Source organism: Tachysurus vachellii, chromosome 10, assembly GCF_030014155.1.
Source record: "Tachysurus vachellii isolate PV-2020 chromosome 10, HZAU_Pvac_v1, whole genome shotgun sequence".
Taxonomy (NCBI): domain Eukaryota; kingdom Metazoa; phylum Chordata; class Actinopteri; order Siluriformes; family Bagridae; genus Tachysurus; species Tachysurus vachellii.
This window is the reverse complement of record NC_083469.1, coordinates 21,708,414-21,730,923: the sequence shown is the minus strand read 5'-3', so window position 1 is coordinate 21,730,923 and position 22,510 is coordinate 21,708,414. Positions and strand designations below refer to the sequence as shown.

General features: G+C 38.6%; 1 protein-coding gene across 7 annotated transcripts in view; it reads right to left on the bottom strand.

Annotated features, from left to right (window-relative positions):
• Positions 1 to 22,510, bottom strand: part of inf2 (inverted formin 2) — a 35,434-nt gene that overhangs the window by 1,376 nt on the left and 11,548 nt on the right. The window contains exons 2-22 of one of the 7 annotated variants that reach the window (XR_009649134.1): positions 16,403 to 16,839; positions 14,990 to 15,105; positions 13,072 to 13,231; positions 11,108 to 11,141; positions 10,864 to 11,005; positions 10,379 to 10,511; positions 8,681 to 9,409; positions 8,259 to 8,401; positions 8,109 to 8,170; positions 7,933 to 8,035; positions 6,671 to 6,756; positions 6,266 to 6,366; positions 5,321 to 5,391; positions 5,016 to 5,123; positions 4,741 to 4,811; positions 4,474 to 4,594; positions 3,743 to 3,907; positions 3,467 to 3,569; positions 2,865 to 3,008; positions 1,018 to 1,809; positions 426 to 722 (exon numbers count right to left, since the gene is read on the bottom strand). Coding sequence is in view for 6 of the 7 variants with exons in the window: in XM_060880274.1 (XP_060736257.1) it covers positions 667 to 722; positions 1,018 to 1,809; positions 2,865 to 3,008; positions 3,467 to 3,569; positions 3,743 to 3,907; positions 4,474 to 4,594; positions 4,741 to 4,811; positions 5,016 to 5,123; positions 5,321 to 5,391; positions 6,266 to 6,366; positions 6,671 to 6,756; positions 7,933 to 8,035; positions 8,109 to 8,170; positions 8,259 to 8,401; positions 8,681 to 9,409; positions 10,379 to 10,511; positions 10,864 to 11,005; positions 11,108 to 11,141; positions 13,072 to 13,231; positions 14,990 to 15,105; positions 16,403 to 16,805 (3,843 nt within the window). In the remaining variant the exon portion in view is untranslated. Of the gene's footprint in view, positions 1 to 342; positions 723 to 1,017; positions 1,810 to 2,864; positions 3,009 to 3,466; positions 3,570 to 3,742; positions 3,908 to 4,473; positions 4,595 to 4,740; positions 4,812 to 5,015; positions 5,124 to 5,320; positions 5,392 to 6,265; positions 6,367 to 6,670; positions 6,757 to 7,932; positions 8,036 to 8,108; positions 8,171 to 8,258; positions 8,402 to 8,680; positions 9,410 to 10,378; positions 10,512 to 10,863; positions 11,006 to 11,103; positions 11,142 to 13,071; positions 13,232 to 14,989; positions 15,106 to 16,402; positions 16,840 to 22,510 lie in introns of those variants that run through there. The other 6 variants (XM_060880274.1, XM_060880276.1, XM_060880273.1 and 3 more) reach the window with 6 other exon arrangements.

The window sequence follows — 22,510 nt, the reverse complement described above, 5'->3', positions numbered from 1 at the left end:
TTAGCACTACATTTAATTTCAATCCTCTAGGGATCGAATTGAGGGATAAAAGTCTTGTGATTCGTCTGCAATAAATCATGCAAAAGCAATTGTATCATTCAGGTAAAATGTATTAAACTCCTCACTGATTTAACCATTTTGGTTTTTTAGACACATACACTGTATATACAGAATTTGTTGTTTAAACTGTTATAATTAGTTGTAACTCAATTCTGAAATCATATTTAAATTTACCCATCACCTGGACAAGAGATTATTCCATAATGAGTTTTACAGAAAAAAAGCAATTAAAAAAGGATTTAGTTCTAGAAAGGTATAATCTGAAAAAGTATAATCAGAGTTTGCTAAAATGTTAGTGTAGTTATTTCTAATGATAAATGTAATGTTAGACTTGATTTGATTTAATAATGAAAATTGTGGAGTACTCAGAAATGTGTGCATTATCTCTTGCAGCTCCTTCAGATATCAGCAGGCAAAAAAGTCCAGAGAGGCTTTGAAAAGGTTAGAACAAGTTGATTACCCTTATTTCCACAGACACAAAAGGTTAATGAAGTAGGACAATTGTGTTAAAACGCACACGGACACACGGATTTTGTTATTGTAGACGGGGTTTTACGCTCCTCCCTTTAAGCCTTGTTAGTTAGGTATCCAGCGACGTGACCTACCTTACTGCAACACACAGGTCTTTTTATGCCTACTGTCTCCCTCGCTGTTACCCTCAGCTTCAAAGTGGCAAAGAGAGAGACACACTGAAGGACTGAATGACATTTATGTGTGTCCTTATAAACTTCTAGCTCACATCGAATCAGGACTAAATGGTTTAATTTCTTTAAAATTGAGTTTAATAAAATAGCAAACAAAAAACTAAAATTGATATTCGTTTCACCAATATGTAAGAAAAAATAAACAAAAAAAATTCTTTAGGTTTTGCACACAAAAATCCATATATTAACACCGATGTACTTTTAATCTCAGACAGCAGACTCACACACACGTAAACACAAATGTGCAGTTTACCTTCTTTATTACTTTTTTTACGTCCTCGAAGTAGTTTGTGTGATTTCGGCTGAGAGACGGGAGGATTAGAGGGGGCAGAGCCATCCACAGCATGCGCTCCGTCAGGCACATCAGGTTCACACGCTGTCTCTGTATTTCTGTTACTGTTTCCTGCGACAGAAGTCTCAGTGGTGCTGCTAGATTCTATTTGAGTTTTGCTTGAGTCTCTCTTCGCATTCTGTTCTTGGCTTTTAAGCACCAGGTCATCAGTGACCGTGCCATTTCCATTCACATTCGAGTCAGTATGAGCACCAGAGTTGACATTTGTCATGTTTTTTAATGTGGTCTCAATAGAAGATTGATGATCATTGACTTGGCTATTATTAGAGTTACAGTTACGTTGTGTGCCATCTTTTCCTGCAGATGGGTTCACAGTAGATGGAGGCACTATAGAGAATGGTGTGTCCACAGAAGTCTCAATGGAAGATTTTTTCTCAACAAGGATTTCAGTTGGAAGAGTTTGTGCTTCTTTGTGATCTTTTATGTAATCCTGAACTGGAGGAAGCTCTGCTGAAGGCTTCATTGGTGTAGCTGTATGGTTAGACAGGGTGTTTTCATCCGAGATGACTAGTTGGGTCTGTTGATGTTTGAGTGGAGCTTCTTTACCAGTTACTGTGGCTGCTGCATCTCCTCTGGGGCTGGTGGAGGAAGCGCTGACTGGTTCTTCGACGCTTGTCTCCTCTGAGTGAGGATGAGGGAGGTCCTGAGCTACACCTGATGTGGCTTCTCCTTCTGCACATTTGACACTTGGTGCTAAGGAATGAGATTAAGACAGAAATGAAGACATTTGATTAAAGAAGAAATAGCATGAGTGAAATTTCTAAATAATGCATATTTTGATCTGTAGTTTGTTTTTTAGTCCTTGATTCAATTTTTGGTCAAATGTGGTTAGCTTTTGCCCAGTGTAGAGCATTATTAATATCGTAGCACTGATATGCCAACCAGTATTTTTTAAAACGACTGTAATGGCATGCTGTCAATCAGCCCAACACTGTATTGGGGAATAACACACAGAAACACAGATATCAGATGGAAGCTTGAATGGAGTTAATACTAAGTACTAGATGGCCAAGCATAAAACATACCCCTTTCACACACACACACAGACCTCTTGCACTGCTGCATGTGAGTAATAGATTGTGGCCATTTTGTAAACAAGCAACCATCATTGAAATACAGACATGAATCCCTCAAGGCCTCAAATACAGACATGAATGTATTAATTGCAAATAAACGAACAAATAAACTGCTGTGCATGTGTTTAATATTTACCGTATTTAAATATAATGTGTAAATGATATAATTTGTATAAATTGTTTGTACAATGTAGACAGACATTACATTTCTTCATTCCAGCCTGATGTGGAGAACAGTTATCTAAAAATGACTAAAAAACAGACAAAACAATAGGAGACTGACAGCATGCCATTCATTCTCTCAAGAGATTACTGAATGATTAATATACTGTATGTGAGCACAGCTTTTAAATCTCGATGGAACACAACCAGCTGTATGTGCTGTAAGCCACCAAAGAAAAGCAGGGAGGTGAAGCAGCAGCCGCAGGCTAATTTGTTGGGCAGAAGGTTGCGAGTGACGCCGAATGTTAGTAGTGCATGACCAAGAGCCTGAATGTCTCTTCACTCTTTATCTCTTTTTGTCATGGAAAAAATAGAACACATTATATAGGCTGGCACAATCACTGGTATTCATCAGCAGTGATCATGATCTAGTGGAGATGAAAAGGGAGAGCGATTTCAGGCATTTGGACTGGAGCCGTTGCGGAGAGGTCCGAGTTGTCTTGTCCTTACCGGTGTCCCTATGCATTTCACTAGAGGGGGCACTTTCCGTTTCGCACCTTGGCCTGGTCTTTCTAAGCTGGAAACCTTTTCTGATGTCAGCCAGAAGGTTGTCAATGATGCAGCCATCCTCCTGAGGCACAGCACCTCTTCTAACTGCAAAAACACAACGCAAATATAGACTGAAGTCAGAAAGTCTAAAAGTCAGTAAGCACTGCTTTATTTATGACATTTTTGCAGAGCAAATAAAGTGAGTTTTATAATACCAAATTAAATGCAGGGTATATCCTAACCTACTTCTCACATACACATCATGATTTAATAGCTCAATGCCAGGTTGTGTGTACCAGCAACTGCAGGCACATGATGTAAAAACAATTGTAGTTGATTGAGATCTATTTTATAAGCTGTCAGTAATATAAGAATGGAAGTCATACACATGTATATACTGTACATACCCCCCTCCCCCACCCTCAACACACATGCGGGTGCCTTATAAAAGTTTCATATATTTCCATGAGCGTTCCTGTGCAGGACACTGAAAACCATATTATCCCAAGGTCAAAGAGAGGGAAAGCCCTGCCAGGCTTGAGACACGTTTAGCATGTACTTACTGATCTTGCCGTTCTCTCCTTTCTGTCGCTTGGACTCCTCCTCTGCCAGCTGCTTTTTCCTCTTCTCCGCTTTGGCAGCTTGCTCCTTGCGGATCTTGTTCTCCTAAAGCAGAAACAAACAGGACCAGCAGAAGGTCAGTAGGAGAGAAGAGAGCAGGCTATTTTCAGTCACAAGTGCAATAATCCCAAGATAGTAGCAACCAGGAAAGTTATACACTGCTTCACCCATAAAGCTTTTAATGATCTGATTAGCTACAAACAATTGAAAGAGATTACCTTTAATGCTTTGAGGAAAAGCCCTCGGAAGGTCTTGATGGTGCTAAAGAGTTCCTCTAGTGACAGCTGAGCAGCATCCTCACATAGGTACTGAGCCAGAGCTTCTTTGTTCTTCTCAATTTCAGCAAAACTATCCTCCAAATCGTTACATGAATGAAGGTTCTCCTACAGATGTGAGGCAAAAAAAAAACCAAGAAAAGCATTATGCTTGGTTGAAAGGACCATATGGAATTACAAGAAACATCACTAAGATTTATTTTGTAATTTATTCCTGAGTTGAGTTTTTAAGTTATATGTTTTCATTAACATATTTTAAACTTGACGTTTTCCTACATTGCCCACAATGTCATTCACTGTCACTCTACAAACAGTAATGCAATCATGCCTTAATCTCACAGATCTCTGGTAATGATTTTGCACAACTACAATGTACTATGTTTGCTAAATCACGTCTCTGTGATTTTTACACTGGAGTTCTCATGAATATGACAGTGAACCACCCCTTTTTGAACTACTGCTGTGTCAGTCAGCTCTGTGTTCAGATCTTCATTTGAGCAGGAAGGAATTAATGTTGGGTCTGTGGTGAACTCAGAAATTGCTCAGGGGCTCTTGGTTGCTTAAGTTGTAGTTTAATAACTTTACAAAACTACCACTTCACAGCACACAACCAATAACCATTGAAAAAATATCCCTTAGGTGTTACTGTGTCTAGTATACAATAATCCTCTCACCTTTATAATACTTAAAAATTGATCTTGTAGATCCTGAACTGATGAAGAGACTTTTTTCTCAGTGTCCCTTAAGCGCTTGGACAGCGCATTTGCCTCGGCTTGAATGCAATCTAGGTTTATTCTGGGACAGAAGCAGATCACAAACAGTATATTTTAACCAATAAGACTAAATCGATTTTGCATTTAATCATCTAGACCATATAATTACTCATGAGCTCAATGAGGAACATCCCACTGAAATAAATAGAAGTTTTGCAGTGTGTTCACCCTGCAGCTCTTTCACAGCTTTCAATGTCTTCAGGAAGGTTCAGAAGCTCAGGGTGGTTCAACTCTGCTTCCTGGAACAAAGAAAATTAGGTTTTCCCCCCTTTTCATTTCACCATATAAACAATTCTAAATTCCTAAATGGAATAACAAAAATTATTCTACGTAAAATCATTATCCCCAACTCAAGATAACAATCATTACAGCTACTTACATGAAAGTGCAATCTAATACTTGCAGTCAGTTCTTAACAGTCATGCTGTGTCATGTTAGAATACCTCGAGGATGTGGTGTAACAGAGTGATACGGCCCTTGTTGGCTTTGGTTTCTGTCAGCTTCAGCAATGAGCTAATCTTGAATCCTTCAGCATTTCCTGTATGACTTCCCTTCAAAAGTAATTATTGCAAACAGTTCTTTATACATCAAATTGTGATCCATATTTCCTTTGAAATTATTTTAAATGGATGTAATAATTCATGTGATTTTTTAACCCATTTAAAAATCTTTAAAAATTAGACAGAAATAGAACCAACACCCATAAAATCAAGTGCATGAAAATGCAGCTTTCATATAATGTGCTTACATAGTTGAGGAAGTTTCCAACTCGTAGGATTAACCTGCAGAAACTGGGCAGCAGTGTGCTCTGTCTGAGACCTACAGGGGGCGACATACACCAACAACAAACTGATCTAGGGCTATACTTGTACTAAAGTAATACTATACAGTACAGACGAGACTTTCTCTAAAATATTACAACATACAAATAACCACAAATTTGTGTATTTGTAGTGTCAACATTTATAGATGTGATTTTATCGGTACTGGTGTTTGCATAGGAACCACCCAGGCATGAGTAACAGTATACATCTAAGCTGTATGTTTATTAAAATGACTCAATCTGTCAAATAACTTAAGCATATGTCTTTCAAATTATAATACATCAGCGTTGATACTGTTATATCAATGTGATAATACTGTTCAAGTCAATATATTGATGTTAGGGAGTTTTTAAAAAAAAATGGCAAAGATATTACACAAACATTATCTTTAGATGTGTGACATGCCAGAAAACATGCTAAAAGTTTGGTAAGGCATGAACGTTAAATGTCACGAACGTTAAAAGTGTTTAGGAAACTGAACAAGCATGTGCATATGTCTATCTTTGCATCAACAGATACTGTTCAAAGTGATGACTTCATTTTGTGCATTAATCTATCAAGAACACACCTTCTATCGCAATGCGTTTTGTAAACATTTTCTTTGGCAAGTGAGACTAAGCTGAGCGCAACAGATAAATGATTACACTACACAACTCAGATCTATATAAATACAACAGAAAAAAAACTTTGAAAGCTGCTTGTAACATTTTTATAGAGAAGTTTCATGCTTAATACAAATTCTATGTTCATAATTATTCGCCTTTTAACTAGTCTGAAAAGTTTCTACTAAGTGAGTAAGGATGAGTCAGCTGAGGCTTGCTTCAGGACAGCCTTGGGTTGTAGCCCACGCAACAGCGCAGCTCACTCACTCTTACACGCCTCGTCCACCAGCTGTGCTTTGGGCTTCAGAATCTCTAGCACAGACGAAGTCTCCTCACACAACAACATGCAGTCAATCCTCAGTTGATAGCTAGAGACAGAGAGAGAGAGAGAGAGAGAGAGAGAGAGAGAGAGAGAGAGAGAGAGAGAGAGAGAGAGAGACACAGAGAGAGAGACAGACAGAGAGAGAGAGACAGACAGAGAGAGAGAGAGACAGAGAGAGAGAGAGAAAAAAACATGAAGAAGGGGGGATGCGTGGGCAGGAATAAAAATGGGGTGAATCTAAGGATGAACATAAATGGATTTTTTTTAAATCAATCAACTTAATTTCAGTACAATGAAGACTGGGTGAATTTAAAGCTTATTATTATGGTGCACAAGAAGGAAGCAGTTACCAGGGAACAGCGAGGAGTGAAAGGTAAAACTTGTCGACGTTGGCAAGCTTGTCTCGCTCTCCTTGAAAAGAGTTCAAGTTGTCGATCTACAAGAAGACAGACAAAAGAGGTCATAAACATCTTTTCTTGTCAGAGGTGTTCATATATTGCGTATGGGCAGGACTCTTGATAATCAGAATGAACTGCAGAGAAGGCGGAAAACTGGAAAACAGATTTTCTCTGCTAGGTCTTAAAGTACAAATTAGGAACATTTCCTATTCTCTTGCACAAGGTTTTAAATGAACTCATTATTTTTTGTTTGTTTAATGCTGCACCATCAATGACTATTTTCATGACAAGATCAACGGATGTAAAATGGAACAGTCTAAGTTCTTATCATATTACAGCAATAAATAAATAAATAAATAAATAAATAAATAAATAAAACAGAACTTAAGTTTTAAACACAGCAGCTACATAAAGCTCTTTCACTTTGGTACTCAATAAGAATTTAAGGATTTTTCCTGGTGAGACATTTTGGAAAGCACCTAAAGATGTATTTTCTGAGTAACAGCATTGATCAGGTCATGAAAACAGACATTGTACTGAATTTTAAATTAAAAGCATTGTCTATAATTGTTAAGAGCAGGACAATCCATTAGTTTATGTTTAACAGTTATTGTTTTAGAGTTTTTCAGCATGTAGTAGAATGTGGGCGTCTTAAGTGTTTTTAAATGTATGTGTTATTATTGGTTTGAGGTCTGATAGTGGGCAATCTGTACTTGTCAGCTTGAATGCTTCCTTTGCAGAAATGTCTGCTTGTTCATCACAAGAGTGTAAAACAAAGCAAGCCATCAAATAAGGATTTGCTCAAAACTAACAACCATGGTCTTAGGCCATAAAGAATGGAGTCCTGGCATATTCCACATGCAAATTCACAATGAGATGCACCAGGTTAATGTCAGCATTATCTAAATCATACAGCTGAATAATTTAAAAGGCTATCATTTCAGTGACAGGGCCTATGTTTCCCAGTTTGGAGGGAAGTGCTAATACACGTGTTCTTTAACAGACATTACTGCCATAATGCACCTCAACGTGCTTGGAGGAGAGTGCTGCCTGCCCCAGTTTGTTTCAGCTAATCATAAAGACTGACTGGTTAATCTGCCACTAATAGTCAAACAAATGCCACAGTTATGGTTTGAAACTCAATCTCCTGTTGGGTTAAACCTTAGAACACATAATTTATTTTTAGAAATTACATTCAGGGGTGAGTAACCAACCTCATGCTTCTCTGGAAGGAGCTTCAGTAGCTGTTTTAACACCTCAACGTCAAACTTGGAACGATCCCCTTTCTGAATCATGCCCACAAACTCCTCATTAGAGCTGTTCAAAAAGAAGAACAAACATGATGACCTGATGACTAATGAAGGAAGTATATCTACATTAGTCAGCTTACCATTTGAATTGTTTGAGAAAGATATTTAGATTCAAATTCTTCTTGGGATCAATAAAGGAAATCTACAAGACAGGAAATAATGAATTACGAGCTAGTTTGTTACAAACAATTGTAGCACGAATGTGTGATACAGATGTAAACATAAATCACTTCTTTGAGTTCTTTCTTGGCAGGAGCAGCTGGGCCCTTCTCTTTGGGCTCAGTCACTGGGAGACTGAAGAGTTGCTCAATGCTGGTGTAGTCTGGTTCCACAGCGGAACTGATTTGTTCTGAGGCCCATATATTGCAACCATCTACAGAAGACAGGAAACATTTGAAATATACCCTTTTTCCATTCTATTCGTGGAAAGACCATATGGGATAAAAAAAAACAAAAAAACAAAAACAATGGTGTGGTTCATTAACAAAAGGCAGTTCATTAACTACATTTTTGAGATAATGCTTGACTAATGAAGAATTGACAGTTGTTTAAGTTGGCACAGTTCTAACACATTTTTCACAAGAAGAAAATATATGAAATATCCAAGGGGCTACAAAATTGGAACCTCTCTAATCGAAAATGGCACACTGACCAGTGACCGCTCTGGAGTTTAGCTTCTGCCAGTTGAGCTTCTTCATCCTAAGCGTAGGATATGGACCAGTCTTCAATGGCATGCTGTAAGATCTTCCCAAAAACTGAACATTTTGGGCTACTATTATATCTCCCCCCATAGGAGGTGGGCAAGGAGGTACCATCCCTGGGAAGGGTGGAGGCGGTGGTGGCATTCCCATGCCAGGCAAAGGTGGAGGAGGAGGAGCACCCATGCCTGGTAAAGGTGGAGGAGGAGGTGGAGGAGCACCCATGCCTGGTAAAGGTGGAGGAGGAGGTGGAAAAGCACCCATGCCTGGTAAAGGTGGAGGAGGAGGTGGAGGAGCACCCATGCCTGGTAAAGGTGGAGGAGGAGGTGGAAGAGCACCAATGCCTGGTAAAGGTGGAGGAGGAACACCACCAAACCCTAGTATAGGTGGTGGTGGTGGTGGTGGAGGAATACCCACAAAGCTTGGTATAGATGATGGTGGAGGTGGGATTGAAGAAGGAGGAGCAGGCTGGGTGGTGCAGGGCTTCTCTTTGGAGCTGAGAGGCATTGCCTCGTTGGCCTTGGATATAATTTCTAAAGATTCTTTCACCCCATTAATCAGCTCGGTCTGAATTGCTTTCTCTGCTTTCTTAGTAGGTGGAGCATCTACATAATGAGAACCGGTGGATGAATCTTTGGAAACAGCAAGTCGCTGCATGATCGTCTCACAGGACTCCATTTGAGCTGCAATACAGAAATTGCACAATTTATTAAAATTAATAAAAAAGAATTATTAAAATAATATCGTCTTAGCTTAAAATAGTACTTTGTGCGCAACTCTAAACTAAAAGCCATTTATTTTTCACAAGAAGAAAATATATGAAATATCCAACATGAACCAAGCATTTAAAATGGTACTTGTCATGTCATATATACAGCATTATTGTTTACAGCTAAATTCAAACACATTTGGAAATGAAATTTCCAAACAGCAACTATACAGTATGTTAGTGGTGTTATGCCACTAATGCTATTAAAATGTACTGTTAATGTTTGTCTTGAACATGTAACTTCTTGCTTTTAATGGTAAATCAGATTAAGTCAGAATTGTAGCCTATTCAACTTCCTAGTAATAACTGTTAAATTCTAGGACGTTCAAAATGTGTCATTAGATACATGATTAAACAGGCCTCTTGATTGTTCAATTCAGGAAATTCCTATCCGATGTCTACTGTGTGCTGTTGTAAGAGGTGAGAAATCACAACATGAAAAAACATGTACTAAAACAGAGAAATTCATTGATCAGTTTCATTTTTTAATTCCTACAAGGACTTAGAAATTTAGATTTAAAGAGATTTACCCGGCCAGATAAAACTATTCTGAACACAAACCCCTAATAAAAGGAAAAGCAACTAATAGATTAACCTATTACTACTATCAACTTGTCAAATGAAATAGAGTAAAAACACTGTTAGATGATATGAGAAAGAAACCTAAATAGTCAAATACCCACAGGAACTCAAAAAAAATAACTATAATTTTAGTTGTGATTTCCACCACTGTAACTAAATGCAAGTAAGTCATAAACCCTCAAAGTTCCAGGACCCTACTTTGCAAATCATTACCATAAAGACTAAGAACTATCCAGACCTTCAAAAGACCTAGATGATTTTGAAAGCATGTTGGAGAGATTTGGACAGAGAGTTGACTCACAGTTCTGGGCCAGGAGGACAGCACGATTGGTTAGTGCCTCCAAGGCCTGCCAGATGTCTGCCCGCTCTGGTCCCAACACCAACAGAGTCTGGAGGATGGATAGCAGCTGAAGTGATGCAGGGGAGCTACTCACCTACAGGGACGAGAGTTTACAAGACCATTAGAATTCAAACACTATTACACATCATATTCATGCCCATGAATCATGGTTTGCAATTTTTAGCCAGAACTGGCACCATTTACTTGCTCTTTGGCATAAAATATCCTTTAATTTAGAATATGGTGTAGCAAATTTTAATGATAACAATAAACTTATGTAAACAGGGATTTAGATCATAAAGCATCATGTAAAGGCTAAAACTGAAGAGTTGCAATGTGCAGTGTACAGAGAAATATTGTCATTTATTATGTTTGTGGATAAACACACAAGTACATGAACACATTATATATGATTATCAGTTCCTAGGACATTTGGACAAACTCACTTTGTTAAATAGAGTGATGAAGACTTCCTGGTGATTGCTCATATCAATGCCTCCATAAAGCCTTAACAGTTCCTCATCATCTTCAGCCATGGCTTCCTCAAATGCCTCACACTGGATGATCAAGTCTTCATCCTCCTCCTCCCTAAGGGATGATGGGACATGCTTAGAGGAATCGTTTTGGACATGTTTAGAGGAAATCAATTAGGAGCTGCTATGGATGCGATAAATCGTTTATTAAACTCACCTCAGCTTCGGTAGGAGGTCAAGCAGCTGTAAACCTGGTCGATAAAGATAAAAAAGAACAACGCACTTTTCATAAGGCTTTCACGAATCTGCGATTTGAGAAACATTCCTGTATTTCAGTAAACTAAGCCCAAGACGCAAACAGCGTGTTTTTCCTTTAGACGGAATTCCGCACAGACATAAAGGTGAGCGCAATTAAGACGCGAGGTCTCATTAACCAATCGCCCGAACAAGGGCTACGTTCCAATCCGCATGCTACAGCACTAAGGGACGCCAATGTAGTGCGCTAACCACGTGTGTATTTCACTTGCTACGCAGTGTACTAGGGCAGTAGATTGAGTTTGGTTCCGATTTGCTTCGGTCGATTTTTCTTTAGATTTTCTGACTTTTTGAAGTACACAAACAGTTCAACTAAAATCTAATGGTGTGGCGTCCCAAAGCATTTTAAAAAGGCGTAAATAATACGTAATTATATATATATATATATATATATATATATATATATATATATATATATATATATATATATATATATTTTTTACTTTTATCAGGGTGGTGTTTTAAATATGCCTGGAGTCATATCATGAAAACAAACATGTTTTTAATTAAACATGGGATTAATAATTTTTTAAGAAAACTACTGGGTTTCTTTTTTGGCAAAAACCAAAACAAACAATGTGATCCAGCAACTAAATGCTAGTCATTTGTTATACATGTACATAGCTAGCATTCATACAACATTTCAAGCTGTAATATACTAAGCTTTGATGTTTTAGGTGGTACATCTGAGACTGCTTAGGGTCATTTATTACAACACGACCACATTAGATTGAGAAGAACCGTCCCTAGAACTGTCCCTCCACAATAAAACCAGTTATTACACTGAAGTCCAGGATTTTAATTGAGAAAATGGAGGAATGTTTCAGCTTCAATGTATACACTTAAGATGCACTCATTACGTTTAGATGCAATTACGTTACGTTACTCATTACGTTTAGATGGCTCAATCGGATTGAAAAGCCTTGGGCGTATACACCTCGATCCATCTGTATGAAATGGAACTTAGATTGAAAGGAGCAGTGTATATGTGAAATAATCTAGTACATAGGAAAAACTAGCCAACTTTTTTCAGTTTCAAAAATACCTTGACGTGCATGTGAACATACAATTAGTTTTGTTAATCTTTATTTAATCTGGTTTTTGCTTCAAACATATTTATACTCATTCTTCCTGTTCTACTGTGAGCCAGTTAGGATGATAAGGATCCCGTTTAGTTTTTAATCATACTGGTCATCCTCTTGTTCAGGTGGAATAGATAGGTGATGATTTTATGACTATTCGTAATAGTGTTATAGGCTGTACCTATCATTAATTGAATAACAGTATATAAAATTTTAACTTAGACAAAGATTCTCATATATAAAAACATAGAATCACAAAGGAGAGCCGGATCTTTATGCCAGATGCAACGCTCACATTTTTATCTAGGTTTGGGACTGCATCTGAGACTGCACTGGCTTGTGCAACACCCCAGTGGCTGCATTGGTTCCCTGCCCAGTAAATGAACTCAGATGACAGCAGTGAGTGGTTGCTTGATGCTTAAATGGGCATGCAATGGCTTGTGGGTAACTTGTATTGAAGAGAAAAGCCGGAGGTCAAACATGATACAGCAAGGGCATTTTATCTAAACACATGAGTTCATAGTAACTAGGTGATGACTAGATGAAGAACACATGGGTAGAGATTCACTGCATATATAACCTGCTGGTATAAATATACATAAGAGATGCAGTTTAAACAGATAAGTTAACATACTGAAATACTTTCACTATAAACTAGACTGGTTTCTAGTTGATGACAGCAGTTTTATTCTACATATATTATTTTTTGCCCTATCATCACTTTTCTCCTCAAGTTTTTCAGAAAAAAAGAAAGGAAAACACTGCTCTCATGTATACTGCATACCGATGAATTCTTTGCGCATCTTGTCCCTTTGGCGCAGATCTTCAATGCTGAAGATGAGCGCGTTGATGAAGCTCAGCAGAGTCACCATGTAGTGTACGTTATCTGTGTTCTGCAGTTCATTCATGATCACACTGAAGCGGTACTGCTGCATCTTTACAGCCTGCAAGACAAAAATAATGCTCACTATAACATCCAACACAACCAAAGCCTGCTTTCTTATGATAAAATTAAAAATATAATTTGGTATGATATTAAGAATGTGAGGGGCCACGGTGGCTTAGTGGTTAGCACGTTCGCCTCACACCTCCAGGGTTGGGGGTTCGATTCCCGCCTCCCCCTTGTGTGTGTGGAGTTTGCATGTTCTCCCCGTGCCTCGGGGGTTTCCTCCGGGTACTCCGGTTTCCTCCCCCGGTCCAAAGACATGCATGGTAGGTTGATTGGCATCTCTGGAAAATTGTCCGTAGTGTGTGATTGCGTGAGTGAATGAGAGAGTGTGTGTGCCCTGTGATGGGTTGGCACTCCGTCCAGGGTGTATCGTGCCTTGATGCCCGATGACGCCTGAGATAGGCACAGGCTCCCCGTGACCCGAGGTAGTTCGGATAAGCGGTAGAAGATGAATTAATGAATGAATTAAGGACGTGTAGTCAATGTAATAAGTTTACTTTCAGGGCACATTTAAATGTATTTATAATTCATATTTATGATACATTCATCACTACTTCCAGGATTTCATGATTTTGAAATGAATGCAATATCTAGCAAACTCAGTAATATTCCAAGGAGCTCGCATTCATCATCCATCAATCCATGTGTGAACTGTGTGAATGTGACCTTGTGTGAACTGGTGTCCTATAACCAGTGCATTGTGTGATGTTAGTATAGTCCATGGAAACAATACTGAAAAGAACATTTTGTGTTAAGTGAGGTATAGTTTGTAGGATTAAGATTTGGACATAGCAAAAGTCTAAGTGTGAAACTGCTCATTACTAAACAACATTCTGAGACAGGACGCCACTATGTACTTATGCCCAACTCTTCTAGACAAAAGGGTTCTTCATTGGTCCTTTGAATGCTGAATTGTTCTAGTATTGAACATTTTCTGAGAAACGTTAGAATCCAAAATCTTGGCAAATTTCCACCTAGGTCTCCACTATCATATGATAACTACCAAAAAGGGATGATGAAGGCTAACACTTGCTTCCTCCAAAGACACATGAAGGCAACAGCTGCATCTCTTTAATGTCCTGCTCATGCATTATCACAGGGCATAAGCAGCGCACAAAATAGACACTTGGAGGAAGGCACTATCCACTTAGCTGTGTACGTCAAACTTTTACAGGTTCTCAAGAATAGACAAATCCTTTATGCTATGTTCCCATAGATGGATGGATGCTATAGTAATAATGTTTAGCGGTGGGTGGCACAACTAGCATTCCAAATGAAAGCAAATAATTTTTTGGGAAGTAAAATAAAACATTCAGAAGTTGCTCCATATTTACATGAAGTTCAACTTTTGTCATGTTTCTGGATATGGTGGTTGTATGTGTGAAAGGTTCCAAGGTTCCATCCGTCTTCTACACCACTTATCCTACTGGGTCATGGAGAACCTGGAGTCTATCCCAGAAAACTCAGGCACAACAATGCATTGATTGAGAAATCACATGTCCTAGACAATTTACAGATGCCGGCATTCACTTAATTCATTCATGGGTGTAAAATATTCAAATAATACTGGTGTAACTAAGTTTGGAGAAGATGACTTCACATTCTCATCATTTCTTGAGGATTCTAATTCACATTTTTGATTTAGTTCCAAGTTTTATGTTTGGCTAAGGTGAATTTAAATGGAAATAAAAAATTAACTGATTGAAAAAGAAACTGATCATGTATTAATAATAAAACACTGATTGGCACTTGCCTTATAGTGGTCCAGAGAGTCCAGGGCCAATCTGTACCCTTCTGCAGCAAACATGCTGAGAGCAGCCAGTAGCTCAAACACCTGCTTCTTTACCATGATGTTAGATGTATCCAGAGCTGCGGGAGTCAATACACAAAAAATAAAAACACAAATTTTACACCAAACATTTGTATGTTCATATCACATTGCTCTTTTTGTCATCTTTTTTTGTGCTATGATTGACTTGTTGATCTATTAGGAAATCTAACCAATAACAAAAACATACCAGGAAACTAGATTGGTACACCAACTACTGCCAGAAGAATTGTTCGGGACGCAAAGAAAAAACACAAACAACTCTGAGAGAAATACAAGCTGCTCTGGAAAAAAAGTGGTGGTGTTGTTTCAAAGAGCACAATAAGGAGGTACTTGAACACAAATAACGTGGATGGTCGAGTTGCCAAGAGAAAGCTGTTACTGTGCCCACCTTCTGGTATGCCAGACAGCAACTAGACAAGCCTCACAGCTTCTGGAGCAGAGTCATTTGGAGTGATAAGACTAAAATTGAACTTTATATTCACAACCATAAACGCTGCGTTTGGAGAGGAGTTAACAAGGCCTATGGTGAAAAGTACGCAATCCCCACTGTAAAGCATGGTGGTGGATTGCTTATGTACTTGGGCTTTGTGAGCTCCAGTGGCACAGGGAAGTTAGTAAAAAATGATGGCAAGATGAATGCAGCATGTTATCAGAAAATACTGCCAGACAATTCGCATTCTACAGCACGAAAGCTGTGCATTGGACGATCTGAGATGTTCCAACATATCATTGATCCAAAGCACAAGGCAAGGTTGACACTCAAATGGCTATTCCAGAAAAAGGTGAAGGTTCTGGGGTGGCCATCACAGTCTCCTGTCCTCAATATCATTTAGCAACCTGAGAGAATTAAGGACCTCATGGACAATTAATACAAAAGACTGCATGTCATCTTTCATGCAAAAGGGGGCAATACACGATATTAAGAACTAAAGATGTGCAAACTTTTGTACAGGGATTATTTCCTTTTTTTATGTTTTGTTTGTTTCCTATGAAAAATAAAATAAATGTGTTTTGTCTTCTCACTCATGTTTTCTTGGTAAACATCTAGCAAATTCTCCCAAGTTATGCAAACTTTTGTGCAAAACTGTATCGCAGCTTTGGAGGTTGGGGTCAGACATAATACAGCACCCCTGGAGAAGAAAGAGGGTTAAGGGCTTTGCTCAAGGGCCCAATAGTGGCAGCTTGGCAGCACTGGGGCTTGAACACCAATCTTTCAAACAACAACCCATAGCTTTAACCACTTGGCTTTCCTGAAATTGATGACTCTACATAAATGGTGGCGCAGATCATGGCCATTTTCATCAAAATATATTAAAAATACTAAAAATGTTATACCTTGTGAGAGCTTACGCACATAACCCTCATTTTCCATGATGAAATGGATCCCTATGGATGAGTTCATTACAGCCTTGACACAGTTGACGCAGGTGAGCTGGAGCAGTGCGTCGGTTATGCGCGAGCAACCCCGACCTGAGAGACGATCCAGGGCCTCCAACAAGAGGTCGAGGCCTGACAATTCGAGAAACTGTACCATCCATGCCTGATCACTGCCCTCCAGTCGCTTTTTCAGGCCAGAGTAGTTGACCACGGTGGGTACCTGCAGCAGGCGGATGCACAGCTCAGGTTCAGCATTCTCTAGGTTGGCCTCCTGTGTGCTCGAGTCTGAGTCCTGAGATGAGCCCAGGTGACTTTTCACTACCGCCCATTTCTTCTGCACTCTGTCTGACTTCAGTGACATGATGAAGATGATTCAGATGATGAAGGAGGAAGATCTGTCAGAATAAAAACAAAAACATACAAATAGATCAGTTCAACATGCGGAGCTGACTAAAATGAGGCAAGTTGTAATTCTAATAGATAAGATATGCATCCATCCATCCATCCATCCATTCTCTACACTGCTTATCCTACTGGGTTATGGGTAGGGTTGGGAACCGAGAACCGGTTCTTATTCAGAACCGGTTCTGTTTTTTAACAGGAACCGGAACCGCGCGGAATTTTCAAGTTTCGGTTCCAAACGCGGTTCCGATGCGCTGACGGGCAAAGTGCTGGGAGCGGTCACTTTAAATAGCCATGTCTTACCTAATGTATATTCATTGTTTACACTGTTTACAGTCACGCAACCAAATTAACGCAGCTTACCACAGAAATCAGTCACTCGTACTGCTGTGCTGAGGTACGCTTTGTGTTAAACATGTCTAAAAAAAAGTCTAAAGTGTGGATTCATTTCCAAAGCTACAACAATGAAGCAAATCTACCCCATCTGAGAGGGTTTTCTCCACAGCTGGAGATACAATAAGCCAGGAAAGGTCTCGTCTTCTCCCAGAGAAAGCAGACATGTTAATGTTTCTTCTGAAAATTTGCTAACTGTTTTGCTAAGTTGTAATTCTGGATGTTAAATTTGATGTTGGATTTATTTAAATTTAAATTGATATGAATTGAAATGTTCTGTTTAAAATATTTAAAATATTTAAAGATTAATAAACACAAATGGAATTGTTTAAGTATTGTGCATTATTTTTCACATTTTTTTTATTATGGATTCGGAATCAGAACCGGGAATCGTAAGGCAGAACTGGAACCGGAATCGGAACCAGAAAATTTGTCATGCTTTAACATGCTCATTAGTTCCAGCGAAGAGAATTCCTAATGCTAATCCTGATGCACAAAGACAGATATTCTAGACCAGGGGTGTAATATCATATCCACCAGGGGCTTGTGTGGATACAGGTTTTCATTCCAATCAAGCAGGAGCTACACCCAATTCCAAAGGCTTAATCAGTTCATCTTGGCTTTCATTAGACTCAGATGTGGCTTCTGTTTGATTGGGATTAAAACCTGCACCCATGCTGACCCTTTCCGGATAAGACTGTAAATCCTTGTTCAAGACAATTGCTTTTCATCTTTTAGAGGAGGCCTACTGTACATATGGGTGTGATGGCAAGCGATCAATATAGTTTTGACTGTTTACACTAGTATGATTTTTAGTTGTGAAGGCAAAAAAAGGCAATGACATAGCTAGCTAATTATAGTTTTAAACGTTACATAACTGTCAAAGACGCGGGGGTAAAAACGGACCCAAACGCAGGACAGCTTAACAAAAACGGGGATTTAATAAATTAAAGAAACACGAAACAGGACACAGACATGACGACGACAGGAGACAAAAGGATTCCGCGCTGCACGAAGCAACGCGGCTCAATTAAATAATACAAATAATCATTATACACAAGGGACAGGTGTGCAGAGGCGGGGCAGAAAAGACAAGGGCGGGGCAGACACGTGAACATGAAACATAAACAAAAGGCACATGGCCAAAGTCCAGGCAGAGTCCTGACACATAACTATTGATTTGATACCTTTCAATGAAAACATTGGTCTTTATACAGTGCCTTGCAAAAGTATTCATACCCACTGAACTTTTTCATGTTTTGACACGTTACAACCACAAACAAAAATGTATTTTATTAGGATTTTATGTGATAGACCAACACAGGGATAAACTGCAAGCTAGACTTACAGTGCCTTGCAAAAGTATTCATACCCACTGAACCTTTCCACATTTTGACACGTTACAACCACAAACAAAAATGTATTTTATATACATTGTGTATATTATATACAGCATTAGTCCTGTGGAAGTAACTAATTATCCAAGTAAAGAATATCCCCTAGTGACAGAAGGGCTTTTTGCACTTGAAACAGTTAATCCTGGATCATTGTAAACTCTGGGTAAACAGAATCCTGGGTTATCTCATTTCACATTGCTCATACTTACGGGGTTAAAATTTAATCCTGGTTATTACTAATCTGATGTTTCACACATTGTTAATTGCATATCTCACGCTTTCATGTCAGTAAGAAAGAAATATGTCTTTAAATCCCTAGATACTACCCTCAGCATGTTTCCATGTGAGATATTATATAAAAGGTTTATTAAAGTGTTGATACTGGATGTGAGCAGATACAGCCTCTGTCCAAATGGATGCTACACCCCTGACTTGAGCATCTGACCTTCCATCCAGGGTGCATTCAGGATTGAAACAAGACTAAACTGTGGTGCAGTTGGAGGAAGTGACAGCTGTGCACATTTGCACAGTGACAGTGTGGCTTAGTAACACCGCCTGCAAATCTCTGCAGGGTGTACTGTCAGCTGCAGAAGACAAAAGGCTCAACCCACTTTTCAGTTAGCTGTTCAGAATGCTGGGAAAGATTCCATACTGTTGTTCCAGAACTAACGTGAATTGATTGAGATCTGTGAAAATGTCAATTCTAACATCTAACAATTCTAACAGATTATAACAGAGTCATGCTGATATTTTTATACTTATGCTCTGCTTCATTCCTATGATTTAGGGTTAAGTATAGTTTTGTTTAGTTACAGACATAACTTAACTGTGGTTTATCAGTTTCTCAAGTTCAATTTCTCTAACAACACCCAGGCCTGATTACTGCCACACCTGTTCACAATCAAGAAATCACTTAAATAAGGCTTGACTGGCAAAGTGAAGTAGACCAAAACATCCTCAAAAGCTACACATCTTGCTGAGATCCAAAGAAATTCAGGAACCCAAATAACGTGTCCACAAATGGTGAAAACATGGAACAGTGGTGAACCTTCCCAGGAGTGGCCGGATGACCAAAATTACCCCAAGAGCACAGCAACAACTCATGTCACAAAAGACCCGACAACAACATACAAAGAACTGCAGGCCTCACTTGCCTCAGTTAAGGTCAGTGTTCATGACGCCACCATAAGAAAGAGACTGGGCAAAAAGTTCCAAGACGAAAACCGCTGCTAAGCAAAAATAACATAAAGGCTCGTCTCAGTTTTACCAGAAAACATCTTGATGGTCCCCAAGACTTTTGGGAAAACACCTCCCAACTTTTTGGGAGGTGTTTGTACCCATTACATCTGGTGTAAAAGTAACACTGCATTTCAGAAAAAGAAAATCATGCCAACAGTAAAATATGGTGGTGGTAGTGTGTGAAGGTCTGGGGCTGTTTTGCTGCTTCAAGACCTGGAAGACTTGCTGTGATAAATGGAACAATGAATTCTGCTGTCTACCAAAACATCCTGAAGGACAATGTGCGGCCATCTGTTTGTGACCTCAAGCTGAAGCGAACTTAGGTTCTGCAGCATGACAATGATTCAAAACACACCAGCAAATCCACCACTGAATATCTGAAGAGAAGCAAAATGGAGACTTTAGATTGGCCTAGTCAAAGTCCTGGCCTGAATCCTACTGAGATGCTGTGGCATGACCTTTAAAAGGCGGTTCATGTTCAAAAACTCTCCAGTGTGGCTGAATTACAACAATTCTGCAAAGATGAGTGGACCAAAATTCCTCCACAGCGCTGTAACCGATTCATTGCAAGTTATCGCAAACACTTTATTGCAGTTCTTGCTACTAAGGCTGGTCCAACCAGTTATTAGGTTAAGGGGCAAACACTTTTTCACACAGGGCCATGTGGGTTTGGATTTTGTTTTCCCTCAATAATAAAAACCATCATTTAAAAACTGCATATTGTGTTTACTTGTTATCTTTGACTAATATTTAAATTTGTTTGATGATTTGAAATATTAAAGTGTGACAAACGTGCAAAAAAAATAAAAAAATCAGGAAGGGGCAAACACTTTTTCACACCACTGTATATGCATGCCCCCATAACTCCAGTTCAAACACCTAATATTTTGAGTACTTTCACCGATCTACAGATTTACCAGCATTAAAGCAGAACATTAAAAAAATTCAACAAAAACCCATCAGATTGGGTTCAAAGATCAAATAATCTCTCAGGAAATAATGAGACTTTTGGTCATTTCGGCTTAGGCAAAACTAAATGATTGTATGTACTGTATATAAGGAAATAAGTGTGAGATGGAATCATATGAAAATTACTGGCATGGAGAGATGGATGTGGCTGGATGGATGGATTGCATTACTCTGTTTACATATTCCAGTGATCTCTACCCTTATCATTCTGCCTAGCTTTCTCCATCAGCTAGATAAATATCTCCTCTACTTGTCACTACTTGATTTGTTCTGGGCATTCTGTACCTAGCTCTGATTTCGTTTGTAAAGTATAATGATCTTCTGGGAACTGTCATGGAAATGGAATGCCTGTGTCACGTCTAATCACTCACACCTTTTTTTTTATCACTTTATCCTGGTCAAGGTTGTGAAATGTTTTCCTGATTCCTTGAATAATCTTTTCTATGAAGAAAAGAACCATAATTGACTCGGTTTGTGGTTTGAATTTATTCTGAATATTTGTTAAAGCAGAAACAATTCATGATACTAAGCATGAAATAATAAACAGCAACTTCACTATGCTCTTACAGTAAATAAAAGGATGCCATTCGACCTCATTTGTATTGCTTGACTCTTGCAGCTCAGCAGGTGAGACTTCTGAAAGACAGTATTACAACATCAGTACTTCATTATACTTAATGAGTTGTTAGAGAAATCCAAATGAAGCATCTAAATGTTCCATATCCTGAAAAACTCCAAGTTAAAGAAAGTCAGGTGGTTAAGGCACTGGCTCTAACTGTATCTAATGTTATTATCCTGATATGGACATAAGGATCCCTTCCCTCTTATGTGGTTTGAACAAAGTACACAACTGGCCAATTTCAAATTTAACATAACCTGTTATGTTGGTTTTAACCATCTGAAAGTATGATGCCTTGATCTATAATTAGCCCTTTATAATGCTTTTAGTTCACATGATTGAAGTGTTTCTAGTTTGTAGCTTATGGTTGTTGCTGAGTGTAATGCAAGGGAACAGGTTTTGCTATAAAATGACAGCAACTTGATGTTGGCGGTAATGGAGATACGTGCAAACTCAAAAAATTACACTGGTCCCATATCTTGGCCTTGAGTTTCAGATAAACAATGTGTTTCTGTTAAGGGTTCCTACTCTCTGAAGGTTGGATGAAGAAGTTATCTAAGAGCCGCACATTAAAGCTGTTTGACCAATACAGCTTACTATTAGCAACACTATTGTTTTACTGTATGTTTAGACTGAATGTATCAGACTGAATCTTAGAGGGTAGGTCTATAAAATGCACTTAATAGAGAAAAGCATGTCCAAATATGTTTGGCATGAAAACCGCTGCTTCCTTTATAACCTGTTTCTCTAAAGGTGTTACTTTGAAGATATGCGTGCCTGTAAGCTATTACAATGTTATCACAACTAATACCACAACAAAAGCAAAATTACCAGTGTTAGTGTTATATTCTACTGGTTTGCTGAATAAAAACGAAATTACTAACCCTTTGCTTTTTATTATACATACAAACCCATAGTACAGCCCTGCTTTGTTTTTCTTCTTTCTTTTTTTACAACTTGATGTGACACACTGTGTTTGAGTGATAATTACAATGGTATGTGTATGCACATATGTACTTTCCATATTTTTGATATGATATATTATTA